Source organism: Juglans microcarpa x Juglans regia, chromosome 1D, assembly GCF_004785595.1.
Source record: "Juglans microcarpa x Juglans regia isolate MS1-56 chromosome 1D, Jm3101_v1.0, whole genome shotgun sequence".
NCBI classification, from domain to species: Eukaryota; Viridiplantae; Streptophyta; class Magnoliopsida; order Fagales; family Juglandaceae; genus Juglans; species Juglans microcarpa x Juglans regia.
Window position 1 is genome coordinate 26692785 of NC_054594.1, and position 18033 is coordinate 26710817.

The 18033-nt window shown below is 34.3% G+C and overlaps 1 protein-coding gene across 1 annotated transcript; it reads left to right on the plus strand.

The window, feature by feature from the left end:
- Nucleotides 1–4657: 4657 nt before the first annotated feature.
- On the plus strand, nucleotides 4658–14568 carry LOC121253384 (clathrin interactor EPSIN 2-like). The gene is given in 15 exon segments (XM_041153404.1): nucleotides 4658–4915; nucleotides 6044–6166; nucleotides 6406–6457; nucleotides 6818–6897; nucleotides 7006–7084; nucleotides 7337–7420; nucleotides 7554–7699; nucleotides 8530–8910; nucleotides 9364–9405; nucleotides 9517–9612; nucleotides 9701–9855; nucleotides 11886–12073; nucleotides 12548–12758; nucleotides 12761–13468; nucleotides 13658–14568. Coding segments are annotated over 14 exon segments (2721 nt in total). The 5' UTR covers nucleotides 4658–4915; nucleotides 6044–6131; the 3' UTR covers nucleotides 14122–14568.
- Nucleotides 14569–18033: the final 3465 nt, after the last annotated feature.

Sequence of the window (18033 nt, forward strand, 5' to 3'; positions counted from 1 at the left end):
TTTGGGTTGGGAACAATGATATAGACACAAGTTTTATCCAATTATCACTGGACCTACTTATATGACACTTCCATACAATAATACAATTTCATTCACGGGCTTTACATTTTGGACAATGCGTTTTCTTATATACATTCAATGTACTTAGTTTCTCATTTTAATATATATATATATATATAATATTTTTACTTATCAAAATTTTTGTTTTTACATATTAAAAAAAAAACAATAATACAATTGCAACTTTTTGATCTGTATTGAAAATATTTTATTGTTATATAACAATGCAACAAAGGCAGATTGAATAATATTGAATAAAAGTCATCTTTATAAGTTGTCTTTATCATTTCCCTTTCGGATGTTAGCAGCATGACCTTTCTAGACATACACCAGTGAGGTGACTTGTATGGGATATCTGTTCCTATTTTCACAAACATGATACAGCAGCCATGTATTTTCCTCTTTTTTTCTTTTGACGCTTTAACATCCACTGGGCGTTAACTTTTTTAAAGAAGAGAGTGAGTGTCCCCTTTACCCGTTGCTTTAGCATCTTTATAATCATTATGGGAACGCATTTCAATTGCCAAAGTATATATATATGACAATATAATTATTCATTGTGTTCTCTCATTTGATGTCTTCATCATGAAACACTAGTCGCCTTTATGGCTTTACCTTGCTTTAGGTCCTATTTTACTTTCAAAATGCTAGGGAATAATAGAGATACTCTAATTTGTTGATATAGATTGAACCTACTACATCCTCCAAGGCCGAGGCCACCATAAGAGAGGCACGACTTCCTTTGCAAGTATGGTAAAATGGGGTTCTTGTAGCTGAATGTTATGAATGAAAGTGCTTTAATTATGATTCTTCAACAGTTAAATCGAAGCATGCTGATTTTTTTATTTTAATTTATTTTTTATTTTTTATTTTTTTTATCTTTTATTTTTTTCCCCTCACAAAGCATGCTGATTCCAATATGAAATTGAAAATATTGACAAATTGTTTCTAGCTTTTTTCTTTGCTTGTCATTTCTCCTTATATGCAAAAGCTCAAACTTGTATTGTTACTAGTCCAAGGCATATAAATCCTTCAAAACTAACTTCCTTGGACTCCAAGACTCCCCCACATGTTTCGTAGCAATTTGTTAATGAAAAATACTTTAGTCATAAATAGATTACAGAAAAATAAACTCAAAAATTGATGTGATTTGATGTAATATGTCAGATTATAAAATTATTTTTATTGTAAAATAAACCTAACAGATTACATGAAATCACATCAATTTATAAATTTATTTTTATATATATAATACTTTTCTTTGTTTATATGTTGTAGGATGGCTTTTATGAGTTGGTTGCCTACCTAATGGAAAAGATGAGATCCTGTCCTTTTCCACATGTTGCCTTAGGGATAGATCGTATTACTGTCCACATGTCACTTTGCACGGCAGGATCAGTCATCGACAAATGGCTACATTCTCACCACAAGAAGATGTCCGATCGTATTGGCCGTGGCTGTCTTCCCACCCTAAGACGAATGATTAACTCCCAGGAAGAAGGAATCAAGACAAATCAATGGGTTAGTAAATAAGCATGAAAACAATAAGACATGTAGTTTAGCAGTAATGACAAAATGAGAATAAGAACAACAAGACATGTAGTTCAGGAGGTTAGCAAAAAAGGAACAAGCAATTTTGCGGTAAAAATACTAAAAAAAACAAGAAGAATAGTTAAGGAAGTTAGCAAATAAGTCAAAAGAGCAATAAGAAACAATTATATATAATGTGGTGAAACAGCAAGTAGGGCATGCAGAGAGAAGAGACGACTAAGTTCTGTAGAATTAACAAAATTATTATAGTGGAAGAAATAATTAATAGTTCTCAAGTAATAACAAAAGTAGAGTGGGTAGAAATAATTAATATTTCTGCGAAAATAAATAAAATAGAGCAAGAGGAAAGAGAGAGTGATGAGGAAAGTGTCATACTGAGATATTCTCGGCCATAAACGAGGATTATTAATAAAATTTAAAGATTCTTTTATTTTAATAGAAAGGAAAGAAAAATCTCTCTTTATCACCATCCTGAAAAAAATTCTACGCATCATTCTAAATATCACACAATTTTTTTTCTCTAACAAGTATTTGTTGTAAGGATGATCAGTAGAATAATTCAATTAATTTAGCATGAATAAAAGAAAAAATAAAAAATATATGATGTGTAGTGTGTGGGATGATGAGTAACAAAACTATAATACAATAAATTAATATTATTAAAATTTTATTTTCATATTTAATAAAAACATTATTATATTTAAAACTATTTATAAATTGTGAATATATTGCAAGTCTATCACTACTTTTATTTAACATATAAAATAAGATTTTTTTTTTTTTTTATTGGTACTGGTTGTTAGAGAACAAAATCTCCATTCGGTAAGAAGTTTTTCACAAGTATATTTCGAATAATTCAAAGAAAAACTCCAATGACTCCTAAAATTATTTGCAACCAAAAATTCCAACCAATCCCTGAGGGTATATAAAATAAGGAAATAAATGCAAGGAAAACAAGAATTAATAGAGTGGTCTCGATCACCTAAAATTATTAGCCACGAAACTTCCATTTTAGCCAAAGAAAATGGTCAACAGATTTTTAGTAGAGAGAGAGAGAGAGCACCGTGTGGCAAGTTGGCAACTTGTTTTTGTTGGGAAAATGTACAATTAAAAAATACAATCAACCCATCAAAGTGCGAAGAGCTCCTGACATCTTTGAATTGTATTTTGGTGTTTGTGAATACATATTCCCGTAAATGTATCTAAAGTTTTGATTTTGAAAAAGTGTTATATCCATAAATTTTTCTTGTAAAAGTAAGCTTATAAACTAATGTGGCTTCATGTAATATATCAAATTTATTTAATTTATAATTTGACATAATATAACAAGTCATATTAATTTATGAATTTACTTTTATATGATTTATTGGTAGACAATCATTTTTCTTAAATTTTACCTCCAAAGATATCTCCATCAGGCAACCATAGAAATGAAGTTGATCTATCAACTAATCTTTCGAGTAAAAGAAAGAAGGTTGAGTCAAATCATTTACCTATATTAGACGTCGCAATCCTAATTTCTTACCCAAATTAATATTGCATAAAATCCGATACTATCTATTAAGAATAATGATACTTATTATTTCAATTTCTATCATCTTTTCATCATCTTATAATGTGATATTATGTGATTAGAAATTATTTATTATATTTTATTTGTAAATTTATCATCTAATATTTTATTATGGGATGATACGAAAATGATGAGAGTTGAGATAATGAATAGATTTTTTCATTTCTTAATGGAGCTGAAATCTTGCAATTTAATGAACTTAAAAAAACAATGGTTCATTAGGGATATAAAGAAGAATGCACCATATGAGGTGTTTGTTCCCGTGAAACGAGTATTATTGATATATGGCTCGACTTTTATTAAAAATAAACAAATAAATCAGTTTCTGCTTTTTTCTGTCAATAATTAGTTAAAAATCAAAGAGAAGTCAGGTTGTTTTCAATGAAGTCAACTTAATATAGCATGTATTTATTAACTGGGATATTTCTTTGTATATGTTTACGTACATATTTCTTTATACAAAACCTAATAAAACTTGAAATAATTGAAGTAAAGGGACTTAAACAGAAGAATTGAACTCATTGTACTGGATGGAGCATACTAAGAAATTTATGGATCGGCCTGGTTTGTATTCGCAAGTCATCTCAACTCATTTCAACTCATCTCATTATTATTCATTATTATTTATCAACTTTAACTCACAAATCTCACTACTATTCACAACTCATCTCACTACTATTCACAGTCCATCTCAACTAATCTCAACTCATCTTCGAATCCAAACGATACCTAATTCATCTCATAAAATTAGTTTTACGAGAGAAAATTGTTTATTCCTTATAAACATACTTAAAACCTTATTCATAGATAATGTGAGATTATTCTTCAATAGATAGATTTGATCCATTGTGAAGACACAAAAGCTTATGATTTAATTGAATTTAATTTATAACATTTTATTAATTGTGTTTTACCTTGAGAATAAATTGTTTTCGTCTAAAAAACTATCTTTACGAGGATCACTTTTATTTTTAGGTGGTTGAGAAATACAAGTGGGAATGATTTATTTGGTGCATTGTCTATTTTTCATTTATAATTTTATGCATATTTATTGTACTAAAATTAAATTTATACGGCTTATCGTCCCTCTTTTTATATCTATCTTTTTTAGATTAATGAAATATTTGTGTTTAAAAACATTGACGGTGCTGGGTCAAGTCGAAAGAGCACCAGACGCGTGAGAAGATTCTTCGTCTTTTCAATGCTTGGGAAATCAGATCAGGCCGGAGCGGACCACCTCCGACAATTTTTCGGTGAGAGATTTCAGAGAGAGAGAGAGAGAGAGAGAGAGAGAGGTGGTCGGTCTGCTTGATCATTATTTTTTCCTTAATTCCACAAGGACTTTAACGTGCGACAGCCGAGAAAACTAAATTAAGAAAAAATCCTAAACTATTTAGGTAGGTGACTTTGGTAGCTCATGAAAAAAAATAAAAAATAAAAAATAATAATAATAGAAAAAGGCAATCCCTTAACACACTGCGTGTTAAGAGTTGAGCTGTCTTTTTTCGTCTGCTGCTTTCTTTCTTCTCCCTCGCATCATTATTTCAACAATTAAACACCAAAATACATTTCAAAGATTTCAGGAGCTCTTCGCACTTTCCGCTCCTATTTCCTTCTCTCTCTCTCTCTCTCTCTCTCTCTCTCTCTCCCCTCTCTCTCGCTGTCATAAGAGAGCAGGCCGCCCTCCCGAGATCCATTTTCTTTACTACCCAGGTGATTCCATCTGATTAGGTTCGTTTGATCTCCTTTCCTACCATTTGGATCTGGGTTCGTTTCGATGCTTTCTGTTTTCTGCGCTTCAGATCTATTCCTTGCATTTTTTTTTTTTTTTTTTTCTGATGTTTTCAATGTTGATTCGGCTCCGTTTTAACCTTCACTTCCTCCCATTAATTTGATGACCTCTCGTGCTAGTATATGCGCCATTTCGATTCAATCTATGCGAATTGTTGTGGATTCTGGGTGCAGTTTTGTTTGTAATTTGGATCAGCTACGTGAACAAAAAAACATATAAGCTATTTCTTGATTGAATTTGGCTTATATGGAAAGTTCAACTTTCAATCTCTGATTCTTTGTTCATTTCATATGTACTGTTTTTTTTTTTAATTTTTAATTTATTTAATTTTTAATAATTTCATTGTTGCTCGCAAAAACAGGTCTTTTGAATTTTGAACAGAACATGATTGCTTGCACTTCCTTTCTGTCCTCATTTCTACAATTTTCCGTGCGTTTGCGTTTTATGACCTAACGTGCCATGATGTTTGTCGGTTTTGGGGGCCACATCATTGATTTCTCGCACTTATTATGTTTTGGCTTGAGGTTCAAAGATCGTGAGTTAATTCCCAGGAGATGATATATATAAGCAGCTTTTTCTGTATAAGCAATTCTTTAGTGGCCGTACCAGCCGGCCATTATGGCTATGAGTTTCATACTTTTGTGCTTTTCTTTCCTTCTTTGCAAGCCAACTTGATGTGGTGGAATTATATAGATCTGCTTTATTTTTGCTATCATGAATTCATTTGTCATTTTTACGGAGATCTTGGATATTCTGATTCATTTTTGTTTACCTAGTAATAATGATTGCTTTGTGCTATGTCAATATGTTCTTTGAAGAGTCAAGAAGAGCTTGAAGATATGAAAGTATTGTAATTAGTCCGATGTAGTGTGCTGTAAATAAACTCTTTATTGTCTCAAATTGTGTGCGTGCATGTGCAGGTGTGAACGTATTTTAATTAGTCCAAAGCAGTGTGCTGGAAACAAACTCTTTATTGTCTCTCATTGTGTGTTCTTGCATCTTATTGAAAGCAATTGAGCTTCATTATAGCTGTGGAAATCTAACCACTCAAGCTTTCCTTGAAACAGTGTATGAAGAATAGTTGAAGATAGCTCCATTTGAAGTCAGCCGTGTGACTTTGCCTTATAGCACTTTTTGTTTTGAACACCAGATACGATGAAGAAAGCCTTTGATCAAACTGTTAGGGACCTGTAAGTCTTGACTGTGATTCTCATTATGTAGTGCTTATCATGATAGCCTCATTGCATCTGAGTATGTTGTTTTCTTGACTAATCATTGGAAACCTTGAAGAGACAAGATTGGTCTTTGGATGCTTGCTATTGAACCATAGATCCAGTGCTGTTATGTTTCTTTTGTCCTATATTGTTGCTTTATTATTATGTGACCGCGTTTGCGTTAAATGCGCTGTTATTTGCTGCTTTTCTTACAGGAAGAGAGAGGTGAACAAAAAAGTGCTTAAAGTTCCTGGAATTGAACAGAAAGTAAATATTTCCTTCTTTTATAAGTTCTTTTACTTATTTGGGTACTCAAAAGGATTTATCGATTCCTCTACCAATCAAAAAAAGAAAATAAGGTTTAATTATTCATCTATGGTTGTAATTATATATAAAAAAAAGTCTAGGTGTCAATGGTGGTGAGATAGAACCATAACTGCCTATGAACTGTCCCAATTCAATTGATTGTGTATTATTGGAAGTGTCTTTTCTGGTGATCATCGTGCTTCTGTATTGGGCATGTAGCCCTTGCCACCCAAATTGTGTATAGATAATCTAGAAATGCAATACCATGCAACTTTGTGTGCAAGATCGGTGAAACTGAAATTCTGTTCTTATGCCTTTTAGGTTCTTGATGCTACTAGCAATGAGACCTGGGGTCCTCATGGATCACTTCTTGCAGATATTGCACAGGCATCCCGAAACTAGTAAGCTTAATCATTCTATTATAGATGCTTTGCAATGCTTTTTTTTTTTTTTGTCCCAAATTAGTTCTCTCTCTGAAAGTGAAGGGGCTGACTTTAATATCTGTGCAGTCATGAGTACCAAATTATCATGGCAGTAATCTGGAAGCGGATTAATGATACTGGAAAGAACTGGCGGCATGTCTATAAGGTTTGCAATTTTAATGGATTTTTTTCTTGATAAGTAAACGATTGTATTAATAATGATAGGCAATTTTAATGGATTTAATCTAGTAAATGTAAAAAAATTGCTTTAAGTAGGATTTATCCCCTTTGTCCTATTATTCGATTTCATGATGGCCCTTATATTTTGATAAATATTGTGTACTGTAGCTTCTGTTGCATTTTATTCCCACTTTATGTTGTGATGGTATAACTAAAACATTTATTGTCTGAGCTTCAGGCTTTGACCGTTCTGGATTACCTAGTAGCCAATGGGTCAGAACGTGTCATAGAAGATATCAGGGAACATGCTTATCAAATACAGGTAATTTCTAGTTCATGAGTGCTATTTGACTGATCCGTTGTTTTGAATTTTTTTAGGCGAGTTTTCATTCATATCGAAATGATTAAGATTCTATCATTGTCTTAGTGATAAGTTTATCTTTCTCACATGGCAGACTTTGTCCGATTTTCAATATATCGATTCCAGTGGAAGGGACCAGGGAAACAATGTCAGGAAGAAATCTCAGAGTCTTGTGGTCCTAGTGAACGATAAAGAAAGAATAATTGAAGTTAGACAGAAGGCTGCTGCTAATAGGGACAAGTAAGCCAAGTTCTTAGAAAGAATTGAAAATTCTTTTATTCTTATAATGGTTTTTTCCATTCACATTGTCAGTTTACAAAAATAGTCGTCTGCCTTTGTGATGCATTGCCTTACACTACATTTATTTGTATTGGTATTGTTGTTGCTATTGTTGTTGTTGTTGTTGTTGTTCAAGTTCTTGCCGTTTTAGAGATTTGACATCTTTAGTTTCCATTTTTGTGTTTAATTCCATGAATTCCAGAAGGCATACAATGAAAAGCTCATTCATTTTTTGAAGTATCAGGCAAGTGAATTTTCCAGAATGTCTTATCATCATTCACCCTCTGAAGGGTAGCTTGTTTATGCGTTGTCTTACGAAGGGTTCATATTTTATATATTTTTTATGTCATATAGCATATCAGATGATGTCTCTCCTTTTTTTTTTTATTTTATCTCTGTGCAATTGAATTGTGTGTAGATTCTAATTTTACACTAACACAGCTGAGCTATGATTGTCAGTGTTGCTAGTCTATCTGGATGCATTGGTGCAATTGTGAAGAGTTGTGATAGCTTTTGTGGCACCTCTTGTATAATCATCTTATGAAGGAAATAAGCACACCCTCCCCACACAAAAATCCCCCTTTCTTCCCACACTTGGACATAGCTATTTTGCATATTCTACCTTTGAAATTATTTCTGGATACTCTCTCTCTCTCTCTCTCCCCCTACTTTAATTCCCAATTGTAATAACTGTATTTCATATTTGTGCATGACTAGATTACCATCAATGATATTCTCTAACTGTTTTTTTATCAGTGAGATTCTCTAACTGTTAACTTATGGCTTGATAGGTTCCGTAGTGCCTCATCAACTGGCGGAATGTATAGGCCTGGTTCTTTTTCAAGTACAGGAGGATATGGTGACAGATATGATGATGATCGCTCTGAAGGTCGTTACGGAAGCAGGGATGAAGATAGGAATGGCTATGGGAGAGAGAGAGAAGCGGGTTATAGGGATGATGACCGGTATGGTAGATATGGGGACTCATACAGTCGTGATGGTGATCGTTATGGCAAAGATTATGAAGAACGGTACAACAGAGATGGTTACAGGGATGATGATTATCGGGGAAGAAGTCAGAGTGCTGATGATTACCAATATGGCACAAGAAGTAGGAGCTTCGATAGAGACAGAGATCGTGCTTTTGATGATGATGGTCAATATTCATCTCGGTATGTGTCTATTGATGGTAATATTTATGTTGCTAATGCAATAAACTAACATGTTGACTTTTTCAGAGTTTTTTCCCTTTTACCTTCTCATATAGTTGTTTTTACTTTGTATCTTTAGTTAAGTCTTCATTTTTAAGTATTGGAGAATCAAAACTTTCATAGAAATGAGGTCTCCACATGTCAAAAAGTATACAGTGAAGTATATTATGACAGAACCTACTTTGAATAAAAGGGTAATCCATTGAAGCTACTGAGAAGCTTCTCCACTACAATGCAAGAAAGGGAACTGTCCTGTATCTAGTCTATTAGTTGGTGTGTTTAGTGGAACTGCTCTGGTGTGATACCTGTTTATGAATTCTGTGTTCCTTTTACAATATAAGCATGCAGAGGATGCCTTCATGACATCCTTGACCTTGTAAACTTATGTAGTTTATGCTTTTCTTCCCTCTACAGAGGCAGTTGTGTCAGGGTGGATGACCAATCTCTGGATGGAAGGTAAATTCTCATGGTCAAATTGTTGTTGGTATTGGGTTTTTATGGTCAATCTTGTCAATAGTCTGAGCGAGCAAAATTTATTGTTTGACAAACATAAATAATCTTTTGCAGGCGACTTGAGCGGAAATTTTCTGAACAGCATATTGGTGCTCCTCCAAGTTATGAACAAGTTGTGAGCGAGTCCCGAAGCCCTGTCCACAGTGAAAGGTATAATTTTGCACCATTATAGCACACCATCATTTTGCTTGACTATTATTCACTGGTTGAATTTTTTCTGACGTCTTCTTGTTGACAGGGATGGAGAAACTTCAGCAGCATCTGCTCCCAAAGATTCGTCACCTGTTAGCAATATTCCAAGCCATGAAACCACTTTTCACAGTACTTCGGAATCTCCTCAAAACCAGGAAGCTGGGGCTTCTGATGAGTTTGATCCTCGCGGTCCAGTTTCAGGTACAGAAAACAATATTGGTGTGGTTTTTTTGGTTCCAGTCAGAGCTGCTCCCTTTACTCATACACTGATATTAAATGAATTTCCGATATTACTCGTCATTAAGAGTATATCTCATTTGTGGATGGACATGAAATGTTTATATTTTATGTATTTTTCTTTGAACTTCTAAATTATGGTTCAAAAGTGACGAATTCATATTATCTGATTGCTGGGATTGGGGATTAGGGTACGTAAAAGTCTTGTGATTTTCTTTGCATGTGTTCTTTTTAGTTAGTTTAATTGTTCCTAGAGGTTTGCATATTGAATTGCTTTTGGTTTTGAAGGCAGTGCTGGGTCATGGAGTGTACAGAAGTTGACCTATAAAAAAGAGTCATGGAGTGTACAGAAGTTTTTCCTGAAACTGAAATGAACCACTGTGGCCTAAAGGCCCAATTAGTCTCCAATGGACAAAACAAATAAAAAGTATGATCTAATTGGACTGAGTGACTCGATTTAGCTAACTGCCTGCAGTTTTTGGCAGTTCATGCATCAAGGACACTGATATGAGGGTTGGTTTCAAAGTGGACTGAATGTTTTTGACGTGATAAAAAAAAGTCTGTAAAGTGATTGGACAATGACATGATATTTGTCTGTCAGTGTCAGAATGCTATATCTATTATGGCAAGGCACCTCCATCCTCAGAAAGTATGCTATATGTTAAGTTATTGAAGAATGACATGCACATGAGGTCATTATTTTGTCAAGCCAAAAAATGGTAGAATCGCCATGATCCCTTGATTTGCATGCTCCATCCCCATACCAGAAGATTGGGCTTAATTTTTGCTCAGAAGCCACCAACGTTTGCCCCCCAAATTGAAAAAATCTAAAAGCATGCTTGTCGTCAATGTGTTGTGTCTTATGGGTGCACATACTTATGATTCAGTTGAGTACAGACAATGTCAAAGGGCTTCTGTGCCCATGTTTCAGCCCAACTATTTTGTTGAGAGTTGAATTTTTGGTTATTTAACAACCTGATATACATCTATGATGAGAAGGCTTTGATATGCATGTGATATCATTGACTTTTAATGATTTTATTAGCTGTAACGGCATAACAGAGGAGCTGCAACATGACTACTCGCTCTGTATGTGTTTTAAGTCTGGGCATGACTTAGGTTTGGGCTTCAATTGAAGTATCCCAACCTCATATACAATGAGAATTTGTTGGGATGCAGTAACTTTAAAATTATGGTTTCACAGTCGTTCTGCATTCAACTCAACAAAGTTGATCAACCTGCATTGTTTTAATATCCATTTACTTGTGTGACTGTACTATCGTACCTTAACTTTTTTAGTGTCAGCTCCGGCTTTATGACTTCTTTATTCTGTTGAGTTTGTGGCTTTGACCAGATAGAATTGGTATCTTATGGTTTAATGTTAATTATGCATGATTATAAAACTTAAGGGTTTACCTCAAATGTGTATCTGGTGAAGTTTATTAATATTTTGACACAAAGAAGAGAGGGAGAGAGAGTCAGGGTAACCCCTCTGTTGAAGTGCTGTTAATTTGAATAATAGTAGGCAGCTTATAATTTTCAATCGATAGTTCCTTGTTACTTATGTGATTTCTGTTTCCTAGATTTTGTTGAGTTATCAGCTATTATGTTACCAAATATTGATGGTTTTCTCTGAAGTTGTATTACGCTCTATTTTATTAGCTCATTGTTTCCTACTTCTACCGAGGAATTCTATAGTTAAGAGATTCTGTTTCATGGTATAATTTGTTTTCCTTTCCTGAATCAATGAAGTCATTATATGCTTCTATTTATAGTTCTGAACAATTTTTTTTCACCACTTTCATGAGCGAACAATTACTGTTAATTTACATGATGGCAATGAGTGTACAGCAATGATTTTTATACAGTTCAATACCATGGTCTTTAAGGAGCTAAAAATGCAAATTTACTTTGGTGCTCTTGCAGCAATGCCAGCAAATCAACCACGTAGTTGGACATTCATGTATTATGTTTTGTCCTTTTTTTTTTTTCAGCTGCTCCAGCCATAAACAATGCCGAGATGGACTTACTCGGCTCCCTTTCCGATTCGTTTCCCTCAAATTCATTAGCCATTGTGCCAATTACATCTGTGACCACATCCTACGAGGCTGATGCCCACACAAACTCTGCTCCAGCAACCAGTTTTGTGGCTGCAGCTTCAGCAGCTAATGGCGTCAATCAGGTAAGCATCTTATGCAATTTATTATGAATTTTAGGATCTATTTTCCTTGAGTTGATTAAGCGAACTGAAGTAAAAACATGTTTTGAGCCTTACATCTTCACCCTTAAACATATGTAAGATGCGATTATTGAGACTATGGAAATTCGATGTGCTAATGTGTTCCATTCCTTCCAGTGGCAGATTTAGTAGTGCCTTTTTGGTGTGCGAGGTTTTCAGAGACATATCTTGAAATTTTGCTAATAATCTCATATGACATCAAGATTATTATACTCAAATTTCTAACATTATGGAGCATTTGCAACTTGTAGATCATGTGTTTCTTTTTATGGATAGTTCCAGTTTGGTTTCTGCACATACCAAAGAACATGCAAGACTTGAACCTTCATCCCCCTTCCCTCTTTCTATCCCAGTTTCTATTTTACATTTATTGTGATGAAATGAATATTGTGGATTGAGTGTTTATCCTTGATGCAGCCTTTTGAAGATCCATTTGGTGATTCTCCTTTCAAGGCCATTCCTTCCTCCAACAGTTTCCCTACCCAACAGCAGACTTCTGCTCCCACTGATTCCTTCCAGCCTACCATCAACCAGAGTGCTGAACCGCTCCAATCTGGTGTCCCAAATGCGAATTCAAACTTTGGCTTTGGGGACACATTTTCTGGCCTTACTTATCTGGACCCAGTGGCTCTAATACTCAACCTCCAACAAACTCACAGTATTTACCTCAAGAGCTGTCCACTCCACAGCAGAACAATGATATTCTGGCAGACATCCTCCCTCCTGGACCTTCACCTTCTTTTACTTCACAGCAAGCTTTTTCGGGTCCAACTGGCCAGCCTGTACCACCAACTGCTAATATCTACAACACTTTCCACGTACAAGCAGGACCTGTAGCTCCTCAGTTTCAAGCTGGTCCTCCTGGACAGCTCAGCAGTGGAAGCTTCCTTCCACATGGTGCATCTATGTCTCCCCCCACTTCTCAAATGGTTCCTCAAACTCCAGCTGGACCAATTGCACAGCTCAATGGTGGAAACTTCTTTCCACAACAGGGAGGATCTATCACTTCACATATGACTCCTCAAGCATCTACTGGACCAACTGCGCAGTTTAACAGCATGAACTTCCTTCCACCACAGGGTTCTGCACCTGCTGTTACTGCACATATTGCTCATCAAACTGCCACTGGACCAGCTTTACAGCAGAGCAATGATTTCCTTGGTAATTTGCTTCCTCAAGCAGGACCAAATGCCCCTATGGCTTCACAGCAAACTCTTTTGTCTTCAACAGGATCACTTTCAATTGTTCCTCAACCGGCCAAGGACAAGTTTGAGACCAAGTCAACTGTTTGGTCTGATACACTAAGCAGAGGGCTTGTCAATTTAAATATATCTGGACGTAAGTGCATGCTGGTATCATTGTTGTTGTCATCATCATCATCATTAGTAACTATTATTTTACTACTACCGTTACTACATATCATAATTGACATTCTCAGAATATTAGGGCACGGGGAAAATCTTTGGTTACAAGTTTTTTGAATATCTACTATATATGTTATTTGACATGGTTTCTTTTTCAACACAGCTAAAACAAATCCTTTGGCGGATATTGGAATTGATTTTGATGCACTTAATAGGAAGGAAAAGAGGATGGAAAAACCTACTACAAGTCCTGTTACATCTACTGTCAACATGGGTAAAGCTATGGGATCTGGTTCTGGGATGGGCCGTGCTGGTGCAAGCGCCCTCAGACCACCAAATCCTATGATGGGTTCTGGAACTGGTATAGGCATGGGCGTGGGTATGGGTGTGGGCATGGGTGGTAGACCTGGTGCAGGCATGGGCATGGGCATGGGCATGGGGGGTTATGGAGGCATGAATCAACCCATGGGTATGGCAATGGGAATGAACATGGGTATGGGGCAAGGAGTTCAGATGCAACCACCAACTGGATTACCTCCTGGTTCAAACATATCTGGTGGTTATAACCCCATGATGAGCACAGGTGGTTATATGCCTCAGCAGCCTTATGGCAGCAGCTATCGATGAGATTGAGCCCAGTATCTCAATTTGTGTGGGAAAAAAGTAATTAATACCTATTTTGTTATAGGGTGAAAAAGAAAAGATTGACATAGCAAATCCAGCTTTACTATTGAATCAGTCTACAATGCACTCTGGTCCGAAATTTGGTATACAGTTCTGTATTTTTGCTCGAAATTGTCGATCTTCTGGAAAAGGGTGGAATCTTGTATGTCAATTCATTCTATCTCTTCCTTACCCAAGCATTCCTTTTGGGTCAGGAGAGTTGTGTAGGATTGCTCATTTCAGCTGTTGTGATATTGTCTGCTGGTGAGGATGACCTTTCTCAGGTTATCACTTCCTTATCTTCTTCTTCTTCTTCTCTCTCTCTCTCGCCCCATATATATTTTTGTTACTTGTCAAACATGTTTGGCTGCATACTGAACAATAAATATGATGATTCATTTTTCCACCTTATTTGATTCTTTGCCTCTTTGTGGAATAATTGATTTTGCTATTCAGGTGATGAACATCAGATGTTTTTACCTGCTAGCCACTGAATGTAGCATTTCACATTTATAATTGTGTCCGCAGTTATTCTAATGTATATTAGGGTTATAGGTTATTTTACCACAAGCTGCATCAATTGTCATTTTAATACAATCTCTTGCGTCAAGCGCAATCTTTTAAATAAGGTCTCTCAAAGCGGTGACTGTGAAAGTTTCCTTGAGATAATTGCACTTCTATTATTGGAGTTTACATCCCTTTTATTAAGCAAGTTATTACTCATTACACTCCTAGTGACTCCCTTCAGTTTCATGTGCAAAAAGTTGTAGTTGCCAGAAAGGTTTTTAACTTTTTATTAGTAACTGAAGGCACGATTCCCTCGTGATCAAAACCCTAATACTTGACTCCCACGTCTTAGGCCCCGTTTGGATGTTGAGATGGTTTCAATCTATCTTCTCTCATCTCAACATCAAACACTACTAAAACACTAAACACTTTTCAATTTAAAATTTTTAACTTTTGAACTTATTATCCCATCATTACCTAATCATTCCAGCTTTTCCAAACTTAAAAAAAAAAAAAAAAAAAAAACACAAAAAAAAAATTACTTTTTTAAATTTCAAAACAAACATAATATTAAAAAATAATATTTTAATAATATTTTTATTTTATAATTTTTTATTCAATTTTTGTTTTCTCATTTCTCAAAATTTTATAAAATATATTAGGATAAGTCTACTCCTCTTGCTGGGGGCTGCTGTTGAGTTTTTATTTATTTATTTATTTACTTCATAATTAAGTTAATATTGTATATTTAAAAAAAAAATAATTAAAAGTGCTAAAAAATACAAGTAAAAAAAAAAAAAAATAATCTAAAATCTACTAGTGGGATCCCCCAGCAGTAGGAGTAGAGCCACCTAATATATTAATTCAAACTCACTATAATTTACAGATTTCTCATCTTATCTTAACATTCGAACGGGGTGTTAGTGATATTATCAATTATATCCATATAACAATTGTATTGGTCATTATGAAACTCAACTTGTCTAAAGCTTATTTTTGTTTATTAATAAGTTTAAGATATTTTGTTATTAACGTCTAGCAAAAGAAGTTTGGTTAAGAGTTGAGTTTATGAATAGGCTAGGAATTCATTTTTCTTCCAACTTTATCTTGCATTGCACGCCTATTGCTCTAATGTATTGAATGGACTCAAGGAGTAGGTTAGATTTTATACCTCTTCACTAATTGAATAATATTCTTTTTTAATAGAGTATTTCTTCTATGATATTTAAAAGAGCTGTACATTGATCAAACCTGTTTTGTTAATTCAAAGTTGCTGCTTGGAATTAGTCGATTAGATTGATCACAACAGATATGATGATTGCAGGAAGCTCATAGTCTGGATTCTATATAACTTCAAATACCCTTCTGCAAACATTCTCAAATAAAGTATTACAAATTTTCGAAAAAAAATAGGTATTTGTTATTAGCACGTGTAGTTGAAGTAGAAAGTCTAGGACATTCAGCCCGTGTGGGCTAGTCACTTGCTCTTAGAATTACAGTGTTTGTTATTCAATAGCCCAGTCCATAGCAGTATAATTAAGAAAGCACGTTGTAGTAAGAACTCGGAAAGAGTTCATCAGAAAGTTCTAAGTGGAGGAAGAGTAGAAAATAAAATATAATATAAAAGAAGATGGAGAAGTGGGGATGAGAGAGAGAGGTGTCGAAGGTTACATCTTTACTATTCTCAATTGTTATTGAAAACAAGACATACATATCTATTTATAGGAAAATTACATTGAGATAAGATAAGATAAATATCTTAAACATAATGAAAATCTAATCAAAATAATATCAAATCAAAGATAATTATGAAATTTTTCCCACTTCTCTCTTCTTTTATACTGCTATGGATATCAATAATTATCAATAATTATGAGATAATTATTGATTTGATATTATCTTCAACATCCATTCTCAAACTCAAAGTGGAGAACTTTAGAATCTTGAGTTTGAAATTTGAGAGTAACCTCATATTCATTAATTAATCGCTGATGAGATGGTGTTGGTGATGAAGTGGCTGACAACTGGAACATCAAATCTGGAGCTGTGACTAACAATGGGCTATATATGACCTTAGTCAACTATTGAATCAAAATCAAAAGGCCAAAATTGGATCTGGAGTTTTAAAAAATACTCACAACAAATCAAAACCCAATGAAAAAGGATTGACAGGTAATATAGATGCTCCACATGTATTGATTTGAGACGATACATAATTGAACAACAATGAAAATTTTGTGAGAGGTAAAGCTAGCAGAAGAATAAATATTCTATAGGATCGAGCCTAGTGTTACCAAAGGGCTCTGATACCATGATAGAAAGTAAAATATAATATAAAAAAAGATTGAGAAGAGAGGACGAGGGAGAGAGGCCTTGAGAGCTACATCTTTACTATTCTCAATTATTATTGAATACAAGGCATACATCCCTATTTATAGGGAAATCACATTAATAAGGTAAACATCTTAAACATTATGAAAATCAAATAAAGATAATATAAAATCAAAGTGATTTTATAATTATGAAAATCAAATCAAATTAATATCAAATAAAATTATTGATTTGATATTATTTTCAACATCCCCTCTCAAACTCATGGTGGAGAACTTTGAAATCTTGAGTTTGAAATTTGAAAGTAACCTTCATATTCATTAACTAATCGCCGATAAGATGATGATGTTGGTGATGAAGGCTGGCAACTAGAATATCAAATCTGGAGCGGCAACCAACAATGGGTTATATATGATCTTGGTAAACTATTGGACCAAAATCAAAAGGCCAAAATTGGATCTGGAGCTTCAAACAATACTCACAATAGATCAAAACCCAATAAAAAAAGGTCTCACAGTTAATAGAGATACTCCAAATGCATTGATTTGAGACTATACATAATTGAACGATGATGAAAATTTTATGAGAAGAAAAGCTAGCGGAAGACTAAATATTCCACATGATCGAGCCTAGCGTTAGCTAAGGACTCTGATATCATGATAGAAAATAAAATATAATATAAAAGAAGATTGAGAAGAGAGGATGAGGGAGAGAGGCTTTGAGGGCTACACCTTTATTATTCTCAATTAGTATTGAATACAAGGCATATATTCTTATTTATAGGGAAATCACATTAATAAGGTAAATATTTTAAACATTATGAAAATTAAAACAAGATAATATCAAATTAAATTATTGAATTGATATTATCTTCAACACGAATATAGACATTTCATTTCAAATTCTTCTTGTTTTCCCTCTTGTATCCCAATTTACTCTAAAGGTATATCACAAGTTGGCATCCGAGTAGGTCGATCTATTAACTATGGTAGAAGGCCCTCAAAAGTTTGTCCAAATTCATGCAAGCACTGATGATGT